The 18,541-nt window shown below is 45.3% G+C and overlaps 1 protein-coding gene across 3 annotated transcripts; it reads right to left on the minus strand.

Moving 5' to 3' along the window:
- Positions 1-216: 216 nt before the first annotated feature.
- On the minus strand, positions 217-18,089 carry LRRC32 (leucine rich repeat containing 32). 3 transcript variants are annotated; one of them, XM_074572315.1, is made up of 3 exons: positions 17,903-18,089; positions 9,050-9,140; positions 217-3,930 (listed from the first exon to the last, which is right to left on the minus strand). In XM_074572315.1, exons 2-3 carry the CDS (start codon positions 9,134-9,136, stop codon positions 1,990-1,992), a joined length of 2,028 nt encoding a protein of 675 aa, XP_074428416.1. In that variant the 5' UTR covers positions 9,137-9,140; positions 17,903-18,089; the 3' UTR covers positions 217-1,989. The 3 variants fall into 3 exon arrangements, with proteins under 3 accessions (XP_074428416.1, XP_074428414.1, XP_074428415.1); XM_074572313.1 differs by lacking the exon at positions 17,903-18,089 and adding an exon at positions 13,013-13,479; XM_074572314.1 differs by having other exon boundaries at positions 223-3,930; positions 17,783-17,915.
- Positions 18,090-18,541: the final 452 nt, after the last annotated feature.

Consider the following 18,541-nt stretch of genomic DNA (forward strand, 5'->3'; position numbering starts at 1 on the left):
GTAGCGTTGAGTTTCGTAGATGTTAGATCAGGCCCTATTGCTGCTGCCTGTGCACATGCTTGCCTACGTCTTCAGTAGATCTCCTTGTTCTCTGTTGGTTGTACGGCTCTAAGTATTCACTCTAAGATATGGAGCAGCTGCCCCTGCTTCAGGACCAGAAGGTAATTGTCTAAGGTGGAGTCGGAACACCATAGAAAAATAGGAAGACATAGCTTTGCATCTGTGGAGCATTCCAAGCCGGTGCTTTAATATATTCACAACCCTGTGCTTTTTACAAAACTCAAAGGTGTTTTTATTGTACAAAACTCCACAATGAAAACTACCAGCCAGTTTCTTACATAACCACTTTAAAAATAGAATTATACACCTTTTTGTAGTGTGTTAATTTTGATATTCACTACCTGGAAGAAACAGAAGTGGAGCAGCAATTAGACTCTGAGCATTTACCCGGGCAGGTTTTGGTTTGACTTCTATTTCTTTTAAAGTACAGTTTCTGGCATTAACAGAAAACCTGATACGGCTCCTTTCGAAGCCATTGAACCCTGTTAGTAGGTCAGGCTCCCACTTTTCACTTCAAAAGCGTGAATCTGCTGTCAGAGCATGGGACATAACATATGTCAGTGTCAGCTTTTAGCAACACAACAGGTTGGCCATGTTAAACCCAGCACAGAATCTACATAACTTTTCTTACAGCCAGTCCTCTAGTCCATAACATCTTTTTTTTTAGGGAGAAACAGTGGACATCTGATCTGAATAATGGCCCAGGACTAGATTCCCTGTGTATTTTTTTTTCACCTGTATCTTTAAAACACCTTTTTGCTGTCTAACCTGTCACCTTTAAAAATAGATATATTATTCTTTTGCATTGAAATGCAACTGTATGCAGTGACTTCCCAACGGTTTTCCTTAGAAATATAAACATTTCAGTCCAATGTTAGCTGGTTGAAATTCATTCTCCAAGCTTTTTTCCTTTTAAAAGTGTTCACCCCAGAGATGAATTTCTTCACATTAAACCCAGTTAAATATGTATTGCACGCGAGGGACAAATTTCTCCTCTTTGAGTTGAACTGTGGACCTGTGACCTTCTGGGCAGATCTGAGTATTCTATAGTGCAGCTGTTTCACACCTGAGATTTCTCTTCCATCCCTCATGGGTATTAAGTGCAAAGACTAATTGACCTCATCTACCCCACGTATCTGGCCCCAGTGGCTGGAGCAATGTACTACAAGCAAAGAGAGGCATTCAAAGAGGTTCCTGCCTCCAAGGTCTTTGGTTTCCCATGGTCAGCCGTGTATTTTCTAAATGGCAGCCACAAGACAACAGACACAAAATGTAATTTCCCTTTTTAGCTAAATTTTCACTATTTTGGAATGCTTAGGAGATTTGCAACCAACTCCAAGGAGTGAAAGATTGTATTTTGGCCTTCCCTGATGTAGGTTTGTGTGATTTCAGTTTAAGAAGGGTTAGGAGCTAACTGGTTAGGAAAAACAAAGCTCAGACCAAATCAAAATATCTCATGGAGGCACATAACTTCGAGAAGGTCTTTCTATCTCAATTGGTGTCATCTGTGACTGTCATAAAAAGGTGATGCAGTTACAATGCTCAATTTTCATAAAGTCTTTCTGTGAAGGCGACATCACCAAGTATCTCTGAACTTTGTGAAAAATCTCAAGACCTAAGAGGGCTTTTTCCTTTGGTCTGGTTTAAATTACACATCCCTCAAAACAACATCAGGGGTTTACAGTGGCCTCTTCTACCACTGTATAAGCTTTTAAAGAAGATCTGCTTGTGAATGAAGCAAGTGCAAAACACGACAAATTCTCCTTTCAGTCCCTGCAACCCAAAGCACTATAGTGGTGCAGTTCAGGGGCACTTTGAAACCATCTTAAAATCCACAGTTAAAAATCAAAGATGAGAATTTTACCCTTCATTTCTACACACCGGCAGTGTAGCACCTGATTTCTTCGGTTTTCAAGGCAATTTGTGTTCCTATGCTTTAAACTGATGGCTAAAGTTTTGCCTGCGGAAGCAAAAAAATGAACCCACGCCAATGATGAGCACGGATAAAACCAACACAAATGTTAATATAATAAGGAAGTTGATTTTCTTCAGATCCTCTTTTTCACAGTCTTCTGGTCTAAGGTTCCCAATGTGCATTTCTTCCTGGTACCCAAAGTTCTGAGTGTAGTGGCACGTTAAGTGCTCCACGTTGGAGATCTGGACATTTTTGTTCTGGATCATTGATGAGAGCCAGATATTTCCGCAGCAGTTGAGTGGGTTCCCAGTGAGATACAAGTTTTTAAGGGAATTTTCTAATGCTAAAATATTGCTGTTCTGTAATGTGCTAAATCTATTGTTCCGTAGGTCCAGAACTTCCAGTGGAGAGTCAGTACCCCACTTAGGCAGCCAGTTCAGCTGGTTTTCAGAGAGGTTTAAATGTTTAAGGTGACTAAAACAAGGCAAGTCAATATTTAAATCTATCAGGCTATTGCCATGTAAATACAAATATTCCAGAGACTTTTCCAGTCCTGATAATGCTTTAACTTCTATTTTCAGTCCGGGGTTCATGGAGAGATCCAAGACAATCAGAGAAGTCTTGTAGAAAGTGTATGCTGGTAGGATGTTCAGCATGTTGTCGGCTAGGTACAAGTACTGAAGAGTAGGAGAATCAACAAATGATACGCAACCACTTTCCTCTCCAGGAAGTCTTTGCTTAGCTAATCCTGAGTACATGCTGCAAAGGCTGATATTATTGCTCTGTAGATTAAGCAGTCTGAGGCTAGGAAGACTTGAGAAGATATCAAATTGCAGGGTCTGAAGATGGTTGTTTTGAATGTAGAGCTCCTTCAAATTTGACAACGTGCCAGCATCCAGGAGCAGGCTCTGCAAAGCATTGTAGCTCAAGTCGAGGACAGTTAGGGAGACCAATGCACTGTCATAAGTTACTGCAAATGCCTGAAGACAGTTTTTACTGAGATTCAGGGTGTGAAGGGACAACATTGACTCAAAGAACTCATCCGGAATGGATTTGATTTCATTATAACTTAAGTCTAAATATACAAGCTGGGATAAATAAAGAGAACTTTTGTTTCTACTTTGCTTCTGATCAAGAAGACGAAAAGAAGCATCCAGCCATTCGTTTTCCATATAGTCCATTTTATTATGAGGGGATTCAGGAGTGAGCTGGATTAAATTCTTCGATAAATTCAGAGTTACTAGTTTATTTACCTGGGGGAAGATTGGGAAGTGAAGCAGTTTGTTTTCACTCAGATCCAAACATCTTAAGCTATATTCATCATCTGACTTTGCGGTGTGGAAGGTCTCAATGCTATTCCTGCTAAGGTCAAGTATCTCCAGCTGCCTGAGGTTGAAATCAGAGATGCAAGTAATTGAATTCATGGAGAGATTGAGTTTGGAAAGGTTCACTAGAGTCTCAAAAGCACCTTCTTCTATTTCCATGATGATATTACTCTGAAGATCTATCTCCACAAGATTGGGAGATCCCTGAAACATCTTGTGTGATATCATTATAATACTGTTGTCTGCCAAGGAAAGATACCGCAGTGCTGGAGCTTGTTTAATGAAATACTCAGCCATCCCATTGTACAGACTGTTGTGGGACAAGTCCAGTATTTCCACTTTGGGTAAAAGTCCAATCCCCTCTGTCCCATTCTGAGCAAGTTCATATAAGCGATTGTTGGCTAAATTTATTTCCAGCAAACTTGTCATGTGTGCAAAGACTCCAGGCGTGATGAAGCTTATCTGGTTAGAGCTTAAATCCAGGCACTGGAGGGAGGTGTAAAATGGTAACGGCATTTCAGGGATGCTTTGAATCAGATTTCCAGACAGATCTATTTTGTTTACATTCAGATGGAGCCCGGGAGGGATTTGGTGAAGGTCTTTATTGTGGCAAAATGCCTGTGAATTTGCCTGCCAGAAAAAGAGAGAAAAGGGGTTGCCACATGAAAAACGAAAAACGTCTTTGCATGAAATATAAAGAAAATAACATTCAGCATCCAATCAGATCCTTCTTCCGAAACACTGATCACACTATTTTCTCTGAGCATCCAGACAGCAAGAACAACAATCCTAACACTTCTTTGCAGCTAACAGCACTCATTTAATTTTAAAGACATTTAAAGATGGAATCACGGAATCACGTAATTTTTCAGAGTTGGAAGGGACCTCTAGAGATCATCTAGTCCAACTCCCCTGCTGAAGCAGGATTGCCCAGAGCACGTTACTCAGGGCTGCATCCAGGCGGGTCTTGAAAGTCTCCAGAGAAGGGGACTCCACAGCCTCCCTGGGCAGCCTGTTCCAGGGCTCTGTCACCCTCACCGTAAAGAAGTTTTTTCTCGTATTTGAACGGAACTTCCTATGTTCCAGCTTGTGCCCATTACCCCTCGTCCTGTCACTGGGAACCACTGAAAAGAGTCTGGTTCCATCCTCCTTCAACCCACCCTTTAGATACTTGTAAACATTAATAAAGTCCCACCTCAGCCTTCTCTTCTCCAGGCTAAAGAGTCCCAGACATCTGACTTGCAACAATAGAGAGTTTTATCTGCATGTGATACCTACTAAATGTTTTCCATTTTGTACCTTTTTCCCAGTCTCATTTTAACAGTCCTAAGTGAAGGAGTTTTGCCCTCTTTCCGTTTCAGTCAAGCACTGTTTCCTCACTTTTGTTCTGATGGTTAATTTTCTCAGCTTCACCGCTGTATTTGATTTTGCAAACTCTACTTGCAATAGTAAGTAGTACTCACAAGAGCTCCGCTCTGTTGGTAGCATAGCTCCCAAAGCAAGGAGGTGGAGAAATATATAAGGATCCTATGGCACAAAAACCATCTCTCTCCTTCTTAGTCACACCCCTTGGATATTTAAGTGTGTCTTCCTTTAGCCAGGGCTTAGTTAAACACTGCATTTTTAACCAAATGGGTCATTCAACTACTGAAACGTTTCTGATGGAAGCCTCCAAACTCCTCCTTCTTTTACTATCCTTGTTTATCCTCTTCCTAAGGCAACAGTTCCCTTCTTATTGTATGTGGAGCACGCCTTATGAAACCACCCACACAAGACTCCCATGATACAATATGGAAAAGAAAAATTATGTAAAGCTAACTTTTAAGATGAAGAAAAAGCTGTGACGTGCAGTGAGGGCCATGCCTTCTCAGTCCAGTTCTCAGCAGCAGGGTAGAGAAAAAACCCGAGTATCAAAGGCAAATTCATCTTCTAGATGCGTGGCTGTTTAATTGCAGCTAGGACTGAATCTGTGTCCAAAATCTGGAGTGTGTGCTCATAAGGAACATTGGAAACATGAACATGCTCAACCTTGCACAAATGTCAAGCTGTGTTTTGCTATTACGGAGAACATACAGCAGCGGGAGGAAGAGGAATGTGAAAGGCTGAGGCAGCATTTAATCTACTGTAGGAAAACTCTTGTTATGAATGTATTTGGGTGACTGGGTCATAGACTGTTTGTAGAAAGATCAGAAAGGAAAGAAAGAAAAAAAAACCCTGTCGAATATTAATTTCTGTGGAGAAGCAGAATCCAGATTCCATGACGCAAAGCTTTTCAGGCATGAAAGAAACATTAAAAGTAAAAATATATTAAAACCCATCTGTTTCATGTGGACTTTCAGGTGAATGAGGCGGCAGGTCTGTTTAGGAGAAGTGGGGCAATAGTCAGCGTTTTGTGAATCTCTTTTGCATCATGTGAGTTTTGGAGGCTGCACAAAAATGTGCCAGAGAAGTGCAAGTGCTCATCCAAACGCTAGATATACACAGGCTGCTCCACAGTCCTTCCCATGATACATCTTTCTCAAAGATCCCAAGTAAATCATAGAATCATAGAATTGCCTAGGTTGGAAGGGACCTTTCAGATCATCTAGTCCAACCATCAGATGGCTTACTAAAACCTGAGTCCCATCCTTTTTTTCCCTCCAACTCACTCACACAAACCCCAGCTAAATAAAAGAAAAGAAGGGAATTTCCTGGCTTCCTCCTGACATTATTTCTTTCCTGAAAAGACACTGTAGAATTGCTTGTTTTGAGTTAAACTGTGCACAACATTGGTCTCAGCTTCGAGGCCCAAATAATAGAGCAGGAAGTCTCCTCCTCTTTGTTTTGTGGAAGAGGGAGAAGCCAGAAAGATGCAAAAATCCAGAGTGAAAAAGCAGCAGCCGCTTTGCAGCCAAAGGCAGATGCCAGGTTTCTTCCCACACTTTGAGCCAGATCTCAACAAGGGTTGAGCACCCTCCGCTCCCTCTGGGCACCCAGCATCTTAGCAAAGTCCTGATCCAACTCCCGTCAACGCCAGCCAGCTGGTTTTTACTGAAGTCGATGGGGGAGAGGTCAGTCCCAGTTCACTGTGTATCTTGCAGGATTGGGCCTTTAATCTGCATCTACTGAACCCTCCCTGTGATAAAAGGGACCGACAAAATCTATACCTCCCACTGTCTGCCATTTGTTCCTATAACTTTTCCCCTCCCATTTTTTTTTTTAAAACATTCATTCCTTTTCACTGACTATTCTGATCCTCGCTGAATTTCTTATCTAGTCTGTTCTGTACCATCTTTTCTTCCCTGAGGCTCAAACTGCACGGATTTCGTTCTCATCAGCGCTAAGGAAGAAAAGATGATGCACGTCTCAGTGGGATGGAACAAACAGCATCTGTTTGCATGTATGTCCCATCCTCTCACCCCATAGCCCAATGGGTTGTCAGCCTGAGGCTGGAAAAGAGATTTTTGCCAGTCTCACGTTCTGACTTCATCATCTCTGCTGGTGCTGCCACCAGTTTGTTTGAAGTCCATTGGTAAGAAGTACTGCAGGGTGGGGAGCACTTGGTTCCTTCAGTGTCTGGTCGCATTCAGGTGCTGGTGAAAAAATGACCCCAAAGCTCAAAACCTGAGCATCGTTTGGATTCTGATTCCAGTTCTTCACTGCTCAGCACTGGGTGGAAGTTGTCACCCACCTTGTTAAGAGCCCTACAAGCAAAGCAGCTGGATCCAAGCCTCCACTCGTGTTCTCCTGTAGCAACTCACGAGCGTTTGAAACAAAAAATTTGGGCTGGAGCCACTTGGCGCTGACTTGCACTTGCACGGTGTGCATGCCCATTCTCTAGAGGAGTTGCCCAAGTGGAGGCTCAGCTACAACCAAACCTTAGAAATTTCCCCAGGTACCACATATCAGCTGACCTATGATAACCGGTCATGCTCATGTTCTTGCATCACCTCAATGCAAGGTAAGATACTAAGAAACCCTTCCCTTCTATAAATTATTTGAAAAATCCTTCTTTACCAGTTAACAAAAATTAGCAGAAACATCTTTTTTTGGGAGGTAAAACATGAACTAGTTGAAAACCCTCTCTTTGGAAGGGAACATAAGTTAGGAAGAAACTCCTGACATTTCAGCTGTGCCTCGATGTCTTGCTAGCAGGCAGATGTGCAGTAACTTGTATAACCAGTGCAGCTCACTCCCATATCAGGGGTCTGGTAGGGACTGTTGACTTCCTAAAACCTCTTTTACAAGACTTTGGTTCAACGACAGAAGCACCAGTGGTGAGTCAGAGTGGGGTACGGGTTTCTGACTCATGCCTCTTCCATGGGATTTGGGATGAAAGTGTCCATTTCTGAGCTTTTGCTATTCTAAAGGTGTCACCACAGGGAAAGTACCACATGAAACAGCGAGGCTGCGATGAAGAATTACCATGTGAAGTAAGCAGGACTCTCAATGGACCAATCAGCTAATACAGTAGCTCCTCTTTCTTTAAACTGTGTTTGGATTTACACCCTTCTCTTTCCATTGGACCAAGCACCCAGCAAAGGAAGATAATCAACAATGACATTAGCGATGCTGAGCTGTTAATTTATACCAGATGAGAATCCCAGCCCCCAACTGCAGCGTGTTTTCTGTTGGGGATGAATTTATCCCAGTCTTATTGCGTAGAGCCTGGGGTTGTTGGCTTGATGAAAGCAGTTTACAGTGGAGTGGTGGAAACAAGCATGTGTTTACTTTTCAGCAATTGGCCTGATCTGTGACCTGTCAAGAAACGGGACGGGGCGAATCTGCTTGGATTATTGCGTGTCTCGCCCAGCCTTCATATGACTGTGATACATGGGTCCCAAACTGTCATGTTTACAGTGGCTTCATCAGTCTTCCCTCCCCAGCCAATGAATTGAGCTACCCAGTCACCTTCCCAAGATCTTTTTATATATACTAGGTCTTAATTTCTCTGGAATTCAGGAAGTGCAGCAATACAGCAGGGTGGGCCGGAATGGAATGAGTCCCATAAGGGAGATGTGTACAGCTAGCAAATTATTTTTTTTCCCTATTTTGGAAGTTCTTGAGGATTTGTGCTGAACAGCTTCAACATTCAAAAAAAAAAAAAAAAAAGATAAGTATTTTTAAATGGCCTGTTACGGTCAGCAGCAGTTGGATAGGGAAGGGAGCAAGTTCAGCTGACAACATTTATGATATTGCACCAGGTGCTTGCAAAAATTCAAGGAGCAAACTTTGTACAGGAACAAGAGGCTTTGTCACTTTTTGTACCTCCAGCAGAAGTCAGGTACAAGTCCCCTGGCCTCAGTGCTGTGTCAGGGCAGAGGAGGTCATTCTCCCTCTTGTTACAAAAGGGCCGGTATAGATGCATTTCACAGAAGGTGCTTTATTTAAAGCACAAAGAACTGAGGCCTGATATAAAGGAGTTCATTTTAGGTCTAAGTTCTTTCACTATGTCAGCCACAGAATCCCTGTAGTCTTGGGGAAATCAGGTCAAATTTCTTTCAACTAGCTCTCTCTTATTAAAAAATGGAGATAATGACCCTTCTTTGTTACCCGCTTTTATGTGCTGTCAGTACAGCAAGGACAGAGCCCAAGAAGAGTCTGAAGAGCATCCACCAACCCAACAAAGCCCACCTCTGCCATCACGGAGAGTCTGGTCCTGGGAGGGTTTCCCTTCTCAGAGACCACAGCTATTTGCGCCGTGCCTATAACAAGGGGGTCCCAACCTCATGCAGGATGTCAAGGGGCCCGAGTAGGGTGACAGCCTTACCATTTCACAGGACATCCCCTCTGTGGGCTGATTGTTAGAGGTTCCTCTGTTCACCACTGCCAGGAAGAAGACGATGTACAGTTTCATGGTTCTGCAGGAAAAAGTAATTTTGGTTAGATTTCAAATGTGACACGGCAGTCAACACATGTGAAAGCTGGAACCAGATCATCATTTAACATGGAAAAGCACACATGCAGTGCAATAAATTAACCCACCTCTGAGCCTACAGCACTTACAACCTACCTATTACCTTTAAATCCCTTTGAGCCTCGTGGGAAAAAGATATTTATATGAGGACTTGAAAGGGAAAACCAAGACATTTCATGGGATTGCCCCGGTGTGATTTCAGCTGCTACCTAGATGATACCCAGGCCACACAATGAACCCCAGATGCTCAAACTGAGCACTGTGTCTGGCATCACTGAGAAAGACAACCACCAAAGACTGAGTAACCTTCCAGAACCACCTCACTCTGTCCATAGAAGCAGCTCAGATACTTTCAACTGGGATGGAGTTTTGGGGTGCCAAGTCCTGACCGAAGGTAACGGATGCCACTCAGAAACACCAAGCGTTGGGAACAGTTTCCATTTCCACCCACAGCATTTCCCACTCCTCTCATCCCAGACTGTCAAAGAGCTTTTACAGACTCATCCAAATTTGTTGAGTTAATATAAACAGCTTAAAGAATGGACTAAGAACTTTTTGTCCAAATGTTAGTTTTCTGTTTTATATACCCCAGGTATGGGCAGGCTTTTACATACATTTGAAAGCAAATGCCTTAAAAAGAGTCAGATACAATCGATGTGGATTTGCATGAAACAAAGGATTCATCAGAATTTAACTGCTTGGAAAGCACTCCAGAAAAAAGGCATAGAAATAACTGCAAAAGGAGCCAAACACTGGGATGCCTGTCACTGGGCAATAGGAGAAAAACGCAAACGGGGCTGGGGAAAGCATTCATCCTTCAAACAGCTCGTTTCTAGATGGACAGTAATGAGGTCTCTGGCTGTGGTCACCACTGACGTGAGCTCCAGATGCCACTTCTTTATGACAGTCTCTGTTGTAAACATGACGAATCTGTCTGTATTTGTATGGTTTCTTGCAGGCAGATCTGAGCTGGTCCTGCCCACATCCAGAGCCAGTGAGAGAGGCACCAGCTCCCCACTGGAAGCCACGCAGCAGTGCTTAGCTAGCACTGCTCTTAAGTCTTTCCAGGAGCAAGCCTGCATCTGGTAAACTCCAAATGCACGCCGATCCCATGCACATATGCCGCCAAAAACCGGCATCAACGTACCATTACTCAGCGGCTTCCACCCGCAGAGCATCAGGAGGCTGGAAACAAAAGAGATGGGATCATTCCCAGCTGGTGGAGATCCCTCCGCTTAGTCAGTGTTTGAGGGACGTGGCTGATGGCCGCATTTCCACGCAGCAATGGCAAATGCTGAACCGCAACGCCAACAGGTTCAGTACGGTAACCTGCCCATCCCTCCATTTCCCAACCAGAGAAAGAGTTGTGTAGAAGAAGAGAAAGAAGGAAGAGAGAAACTGGGGAGGCTTTGACCACCACTGCTCTATTTTCAGATTGCACATTCCTTTCAGTGCAGGGCAACAACTAGTGATGGATGATGAACTGGTACCACAAGGTGAAAGAGCTTGGAGCCTGTCTTTGGGGCTCAGCAGCAGGAACAGAAATCTGTTTCCCCCTCCTAAAAGAAGACCAAGGGTGTTAATTCCAAACCCTTTTAATTATTGTTTGCAAAATACACTGAAATCATCCCGTGGAAGGAGGAATTGCTGATATCACCATCTATAATGTCTCTGTCATTCCCCGTCTGCTCCGCATTCCCCAGGCTTAGAGTAGTGGATGTCTCCTCTAAGGAGGAGATAATGAGTTTTATCGTTTGGGTATTACTTTGCTGGAACTGAGAGAAAAGACAAACCTACCGATGATTACAAGGCTTTACTCTGAGCCCTCAAATGGAAATTGTTTCTCTTTAAATCCAATGAATTAAGCTGAGGAAATCTCCATGGATGTTACCCACAACACGGCACCACCCTGATGGACAGCACGTGTCCCGTGTGGTCTGCAATGTTTTCTCTTGTCTTTGCCAGTGCAAAACATGGTCTCTTTGCTTCTTAAATAATAAACCTGACACAATCCAAGGTCTTAACATGATTTGAAACTTCCTAAAGTGTAATTTTATAAAGCAACTGGGAAATTGATGTATTTGAGCACAAAAACGTGATTGAATGGCTTGCTGTGCAAGACAGATCTGTAGTAAGCAAGGATGCTGTCCCTCAAGGTGCTTCAAAGGAGGCTGTCACATGCTGAAGCATTAGGACGTGATGGTCTCTTCCATACAAGACCACACGGACTCCATCCAGAGGAGGGTAAGCCCCTCCTCATGGTAGAGTACAGCCTCCTTGCTTATGGAGATTCCCTTCCCAAGGAGGTTTTCAGTTCAGCTGTCCAGATGAGGAGCTTTTCCCTGCCTGGCTTTTCTCTGGACAACCCTTAGACTATCCTCAGAAACACCTCCAGTTTTGGGCCCCTCACTACAGGAAAGACATTGAGGTGCTGGAGTGTGTCCAGAGAAGGACAACGGAACTGGTGAGGGGTCTGGAGCACAAGTCTTGTGAGGAGCGGCTGAGGGAGCTGGGGGTGTTCAGCCTGGAGAAAAGGAGGCTGAGGGGAGACCTTCTCTCTCGCTGCAACTCCCTGAAAGGAGGGGGTAGCCAGGGGGGGTCGGGCTCTTCTCCCAAGGAACAGGCTATAGGGCAAGAGGAAATGGCCTCAAGTTGCACCAGGGGAGGTTTAGGATGGACATTAGGAAAAATTTCTTCACAGAAAGGGTTGTCAAGCATTGGAAGAGGCTGCCCAGGGAAGTGGTGGAATCACCATCCCTGGAGGTATTTAAAAGCCAGGCAGACGTGGTGCTGAGGGACATGGGGTAGTGGTGGTTTTAGCAGTGTTGGGTTGATGGATGACTCGATGATCTGAAAAGTCCCTTTCAACCTGGGCAGTTCTATGATTCCATGATTCTGCCTAGCATGAGTCAGCACTGCATCCCCCTCCTCTCTGCCCTCTGGGCAGGTCTCAGGTGCCCACCACCCTCTCCCAGTGCAGAGCTCAGGGCTCACAGGATCCCCATTGACCTGGATTCACAGAGCATCACCGCTAAACCCTGCCTGCTGGCACCGGCACCGGGGTCTCTAACCACAGCTCCCAAAAACAGTCTGGGAGCAGCAGTAGCAGCAACTCCACCTAAAGGATTTTTTCTTGCTTTGAGGCTTTCCTAGAGTTGAGGCAGCTTCGTGCTCGGTGCCAGTTTGCTCCTGCTGGCAGCCGTGATGAAAATCCCAGCATACCTCAGAGCGGCACTGAGCTCTGAACCGCATTCAGTGTCACAGCTTTCCATCACCGTACTTCACAATTACCCAGCCCCATCCACAGCTGAAAAATATAGGTGATTTCTGTGCGTAACACCCCCAAGGAATCTTCTTAAGTGGGTCAAATAATTTCGCATTTAGAAAAACCATGGTACCCAAACCACGTCAGCATATCCACTTAACAGATGGGAGGGAAAAGGCAGAGAAGAGCACTGATTTGCCCCAAGACACATTTGAAACCATGGAAGAAATCAGGGTTTTATCCCAGTTTGCCCAGTTCCCACTCCAGAGCAGCGTTTGCCCCCATCTCTGTTACAATATTAACCCTGAAACCACTTCATAGATATTGCTTGTAGCTAACAACTGCAGCACATTCCAAATTTCCCCCCAAGGTAACTTTTGTTACTGCTTAGACAATTAACAGAGACGTTTTCCTGTGCCAGAGAGGTTAAATTCAAGAGAATACACAAAACACAAACCAAACTCCCCAGGGTGTGATCCTTTTTCACACAAAACTCTTTGCTGCTAAATTAGAGCCTTCAGGGTTAAAAAGAGGGAATATTTCACATTTACCTTCTTTCAAGGGTGTCTCGCATCCCCAAACACTGCTTATCATGTCTTTAAAAAGCATATCCAGCTCTTCGAAACCACCTCAGTCCCGGTACCGATGAAACTGTTCTTCAAGCTTCACGTTCACCCATTCGGGACGCCAAGAGGCTCAACTCATAACTTCGTAACGAAGGCATTTTCAAGGGAAGTAGCCTTATTTGGGACAATGCCTGCTTTAAATTATGTTGCTTGTCTTCCTCCGGACTCCTCTCCGGGCTCTTGCTGGGTCCTAGCCACCGCTGTGCTCCGGACGGAGTCAGCTACTGTGCGACATCCTGAAGCCCTTGCTCAGGGGCAGGCGTTGAGAAACAAGGGGTATTTTTTTATTTTTTTATTTTTTTTTCCAGAGAAACTATCAGGATCGGGCCACGAGTTTGCTGAGGGGAATAAGTGACTTATCGCTGCCGATGCCATTGTTTAGCTGCATGCGTGGTGCAAGGCGGTGTGTTTACTTTAGGGTTTTGTGTCTGCGGGTTACATTCCTGGAGGGTTGGAGCCTCCTACCCCTGCACCTAAATCACTCTCTGCATCGTTAAGAAAGCAGTGCTTGAGGATTAAAGGCTTTAAATTCACGGCTGATAAATATAAAAGCCCAGAACCTGAAAACCTGTCCTGGAAGAAATAACTCTTTCTCTTCACAGCGGTCACACCAATCAGAGTGTGGTAGCAGTCTGTGGGCAGGACGGGGGTTCAGAGTCAGCTACAACGCACCTGACTTGGTGGGTTTTCATGACACGAGGCAGGAATTAGGGATAAAGGCAGGGGGAGTCCAAATGTCCGGGTGAGCTGCTGAATTTTTGGCAGCGAATACATAGTGCTGAATCTACCGGACCTGCTAGGAAACATTCCCATTGCAAAAAGGCTGCTTTTCCCCTGCAGAAGATGATTTCAGATTGCCTGTGAGTTCAGCTTTTTATTTATTATTTTGTGCTGCCCTCTAGGGCTGGAGCAGCTGTCTAATTGCTGGTTTCCCCACTTCCTTTTGCTAATTAAGACCTGCTTCTGGAAAACCTGCCTTTACACAGATTTCCCCGCTGCTCTCTCCCAGCCTCACGAGCCTGAGCTGTTGCGATGCACTTTCCCCATGGCTGAAATACTATGCCAAAGAGCTGGGCTTTTATCATCTCGTTAGCTTTGCGATGTGCCCTGAAATGAGCGGCATAAATGAAATGAAGAGGCAGGCGTACGCATGCGGGCAGGGGAGGGGCACGGTTAGGTGCAATGCATTGAAAAATCCACGTTTCGCTCTCGTGGGAACAGCCTGCCAGCGAGATTATCACAACCCTGGACAGGCTCCCCTCGACTGGGCTCTCGTCACACTGGTTTTGATCACCTTCCCCCAAGCACGTAGTGTCTTGAGCTTCCCTTGGCCGGAGCTGGCTGCAGCTTGATGCCTTTGGCACGCTCCCTCCGTCTGCAATCCCCTCGGTTCAACCTGGGGACCGCTGTGGTGTCCAGAGGTTTAAATGCCTTTGGGATGCTCTGGGTTTAGGGTTTGCCTCATCAGCAGCATGCAACAGCACTTGCGATGCACAGCCACTTTCGCAAGGAAAACCTCAAGTGTTCGAGGTCTTCAAGAAAAGAAAAATACTTTTTTTAATGATTTTATTTTTGAATAGGATGTTTCAATTTGATTCAGAGAAGGAATACAAATATCATGCCCGTAACGAAGAGCAGCGCGTGCCCTGGATGATTGCGACTTCACATTTTCCTACACCTGTATGCTCAGAGCACTGTGGGAAGTTTGCACTTAGGGGGGAAAAAATAGCAGGGTTTTTGTTGGATGTGTTTTTTAAAAAGCCAGCTCTGTTCCTCAAGCTGTTTTACTGAGTGGCCGAGCAGCTGTGCCAGCTGAACTGTGAAGAAAAGCCTGGACGGCAACAAATGCCAAAACAGGAGGGAAGGGCATGCACTGATTCTGCTGCTCGAGACTTTGCTTCATTAAAACCACGGCCTTGGAGGCACACCAACCACGCCGGGAAAGATCAGCGGTGTCCTTACCATCTTTGCCCTTTCCTAAAGGGGATCTGACAGCAAATAGTTTCAAAGACCCTGAAGCATGTGGCTGACTTCCCATCTTCAATATTTTCATGCTACGGGCTACCCAGCAGGTTACTCCCTATGGTGGTGTTGAAATGTTAACATGGTGTGTGCTCGGCAGCCACGTCTGCAGAGCAAGGGTCCTCTCCATCGGAGAGGTTGGGTCTTCTCTGTTGGAGAGGTTGGGTCATCTCCATCAGTCAGATTGGAGAATCAAGCTCTTTTGCCCACCCTTACAAGATAGCAAGGGTTGTCCCACCCCACTGTTGCCAAAGGGGTTGCACCTGCTACTCGGTGAAATCAGGCCCTTCCTGATTTTCCTGTGGTCTCCTCAGTAATCGCTGCCTGCTCAGTTTCTGCTAACATCAGTCAGATTTCACCCCATGTCACCCGAAGCCAGGATAGCATGGGGATGAGGGCTGGTGGGCACCTTGTCAGACCGCTCCTGTCCTCCAAACCCTATTCCTGGCCTCTCCCAGAGCAAGAAGGAAAAGCGAATCCCAGCCACTGGCTCTCACCAGCCAGTCCATAATCTGCTGCAGGTTCCCAAGGGTTTTGGGTAAACAAGAATATGTCTTGACGATTATGTGTCTTGAACTTCCAGACCTTTTGGAGCCTGTCCATCCATAAGGCTGCTGCTTTCTAAGGCACTGCTTTTGGGTTGAGTCCTGCGTCGAGCCGCATGAATCAAACTCTCCAGAGAAGTAAACAAAACAAGCTCCCGCCTTAGAAAGTGGGTCTGAACTGCAAGGGCAGGAGTGGGACAAGTCTTGCTCCCTTTCGACTGGAATAGCTCCCCGGTGATTCATCCCACCAGGGAGCTGGAGGTAATATTAATATTAATCCTATTAAAAAATAAATAGCCCATGCCATCCTCAGCCACAGCCTCTGAGAAGGAGGCACAGCTCCAGCTGCTGAGACCCTACGAGATGCTTCTCCTGCTTTGGTTTCCTCATGCCTTCTGCACTGTGCTTGGTCTCTCATGGGCAGACGCAGCCTCCTGCCTCTCTGGTGTCAAGTCCACACACCAAAATAGGGACTCCTACATCTCCTGGAATCCCAACATGGCTTTTCTCCTGCCTCTTGAAGCTGCTGCCTGCCTGCCTTCTCTCTCTCTGTGTCCTCTCTCCATGTGCACCTCCACCAGGTGTGCAGCCAACAGCATTTCCCCACCAAAAATTAACCTTTCTAATTAATTGGACACACAGGGTTTAGCCATTTCCCCTCCGTTATTCGCCTTTTTGTCTGCTCCTTTCTCCAGGAGAGAAAATGAAAATGAACGACAATCACATGAAGCCCACCAGCCTGGAGACTTTGTGGGCAAGGGGCTGGATGAAGGGACAGCAGTAGATGGGAAAATGAAAACACTCCCGTCAACAAAAACTGACGTGAACTGGCATTTGAAGATTAAACTATTTGAACATGAAATGCTCTCCCTGGAGAACCAAATTCCTGGAGAAACTCAAATCCAGGAACCAGACTAGAACCTCTTTTCACCAGCTTTAATCTAAGCGCAGCAAAGAAAGAGAGAAATTAGTTTAAAATTCAGCAATTTTTCTTTTACTGATGGTGGAGTCAGTGTTTGAGGAAAGGAGCACTCAATTTATTTGATCCAACAGGAGATAAAACGAAAGGAGGAAAACTATTTCTGATAGATTTGACTTGCACGATACTGATACACCCCCTCGAAGCCATCCATCCTTGTACCAGTAAAAGGCCAAGCACTGATAGAGTCACTGAGCTGTAACCATCTGCTTTAGAAAGAGATGCCCGATAGTGAATTTCTGTCACTGAAAACTAAAGGATTTCAGCATTTTGGAATAATAAGATGATTTTAAGGTTGAAATGATGACATCTGAGTAAAAAAACAAATTTACACTGCTGCGGAAAGCCAAACTTTGGCTTCTATTTAAGGGAAACATGTTTGTACTTTTATCAAAAATACAACGGGGTTTGGCTTTAGAAAATTATCTGTGACTTTTAGATAAACTAGGATTTTCTGAAACTTTACTATTTCCAAATATTGTCTAAACATGAATTCCTTGTCCTAACAGTCCAGGTGCAGCAAAGCCCTCTCAGTAAAGTCACCGCTCACCCAAGGTGACATTCAAGCTGTCAGGATCTTAAAGAGTAGAAAAATAACCCTGCCGTCTCACACCTCGTGCTCCGCGAGGCAGAGTTCAATGACAGAGCGGAGAGTAAGAAGAGCAGAGGAGCTAAAACAGCATTTTGCCCATTTTGCCCGGGGACCGGTGTGATTTGCCCAAGGCTATATCAGGGTTCGGTGTCGGAGAGCTGGGCGAGCCAGCGCTTAATCAGCGCACAGTGCTGGGCTCTGCAGCACTCCTGGTTCAGAGCGCTACAATGCAGCAACACCATAAATAGACTAAAGTCCTGTGAAGAAAGAAAGAAAGAAAGAAAAAACAAAAAAAAAAACAACCCAAAAACCAAACCCCACCACATCTCCCCTTCTTCCGTTACTGTAAACACAGAGAATAATAACAAATCAGGCATATGACAACTGTATTGTTATAAACTAACCAGTGCCTCCTTAACGTGAAGGATCTCACTCGCTGCAGTGCAAGTCCCTGATGGATTAAATATACAGCTGTGTGCATTAGAGCCATCTACACAGGGTGTTTAGTCCGTTCCTCAGCCTATTCATAAACACAGCATATTTTATTTATACAGTACCTTCCTCATCTGTGTTATTTTTAAAGGCTGCAGCTCTAAGTCAGCGGAGCCCCCGTCTCTCCTGCCGGCGAAAGCTCAACTTTCCAGCAGGCTCCCGGTTTCGCACGCGTCTCCACGTACCTGCTCTGTGCCTGGAGGAGGAGGAGGAAGAGAAGGAGGAGGAGGAGGAGGAGGAGGATTCGCCTCTGCTTGCAGCCTTCTGCCTCCCGGACTCTCCCAGCAGCCTTTCCAGCGCAAGCCGAGGAAGAGTTTCCTTGGGGAAGTCGTACCTCTGTTGCATGCCAGCTGACTAAAACTCTGCGAGCTCCGAGAGAAGTTTGAAGTCACAGGGAAAAAAAAAAAAAAAATACTCCCCATAGACTGGTCCTTGAATTCATTCCTTCGCAGTCATGAGCTCTTATATATTCCCAGGCTCCCACGAGCACGTGAATACATACCTCCGTAATAGTTTTAAAATGTGTGTGTCCTCTGCGCTTCTCTTTATTTTCCATTTCGTTCATTCAACCTTGGCTTATTTCCTGCTGTTCCTCAGCTGGTAATTACGCTCCTCTCGTATTGACACATGAAACAAGTCTGTGAATACCACAAAAAATCCCCTCCGTGGGCTTCGGGGACACATGCTTGTCTCTGAAGTTCGCCGTGCCTGTCCCACGGATGTGAGCGCGTGGCTTTCAGCTACAGGGACCTGCAGGTGCTCGGGGACGTCTCTCACCGGGGCTGGGGTAAATCGCTGGCCGCAAACCCTAAACTCCAAGTTCC

Source organism: Larus michahellis, chromosome 1 (assembly GCF_964199755.1).
Source record: "Larus michahellis chromosome 1, bLarMic1.1, whole genome shotgun sequence".
In the NCBI taxonomy this organism is placed as follows: domain Eukaryota; kingdom Metazoa; phylum Chordata; class Aves; order Charadriiformes; family Laridae; genus Larus; species Larus michahellis.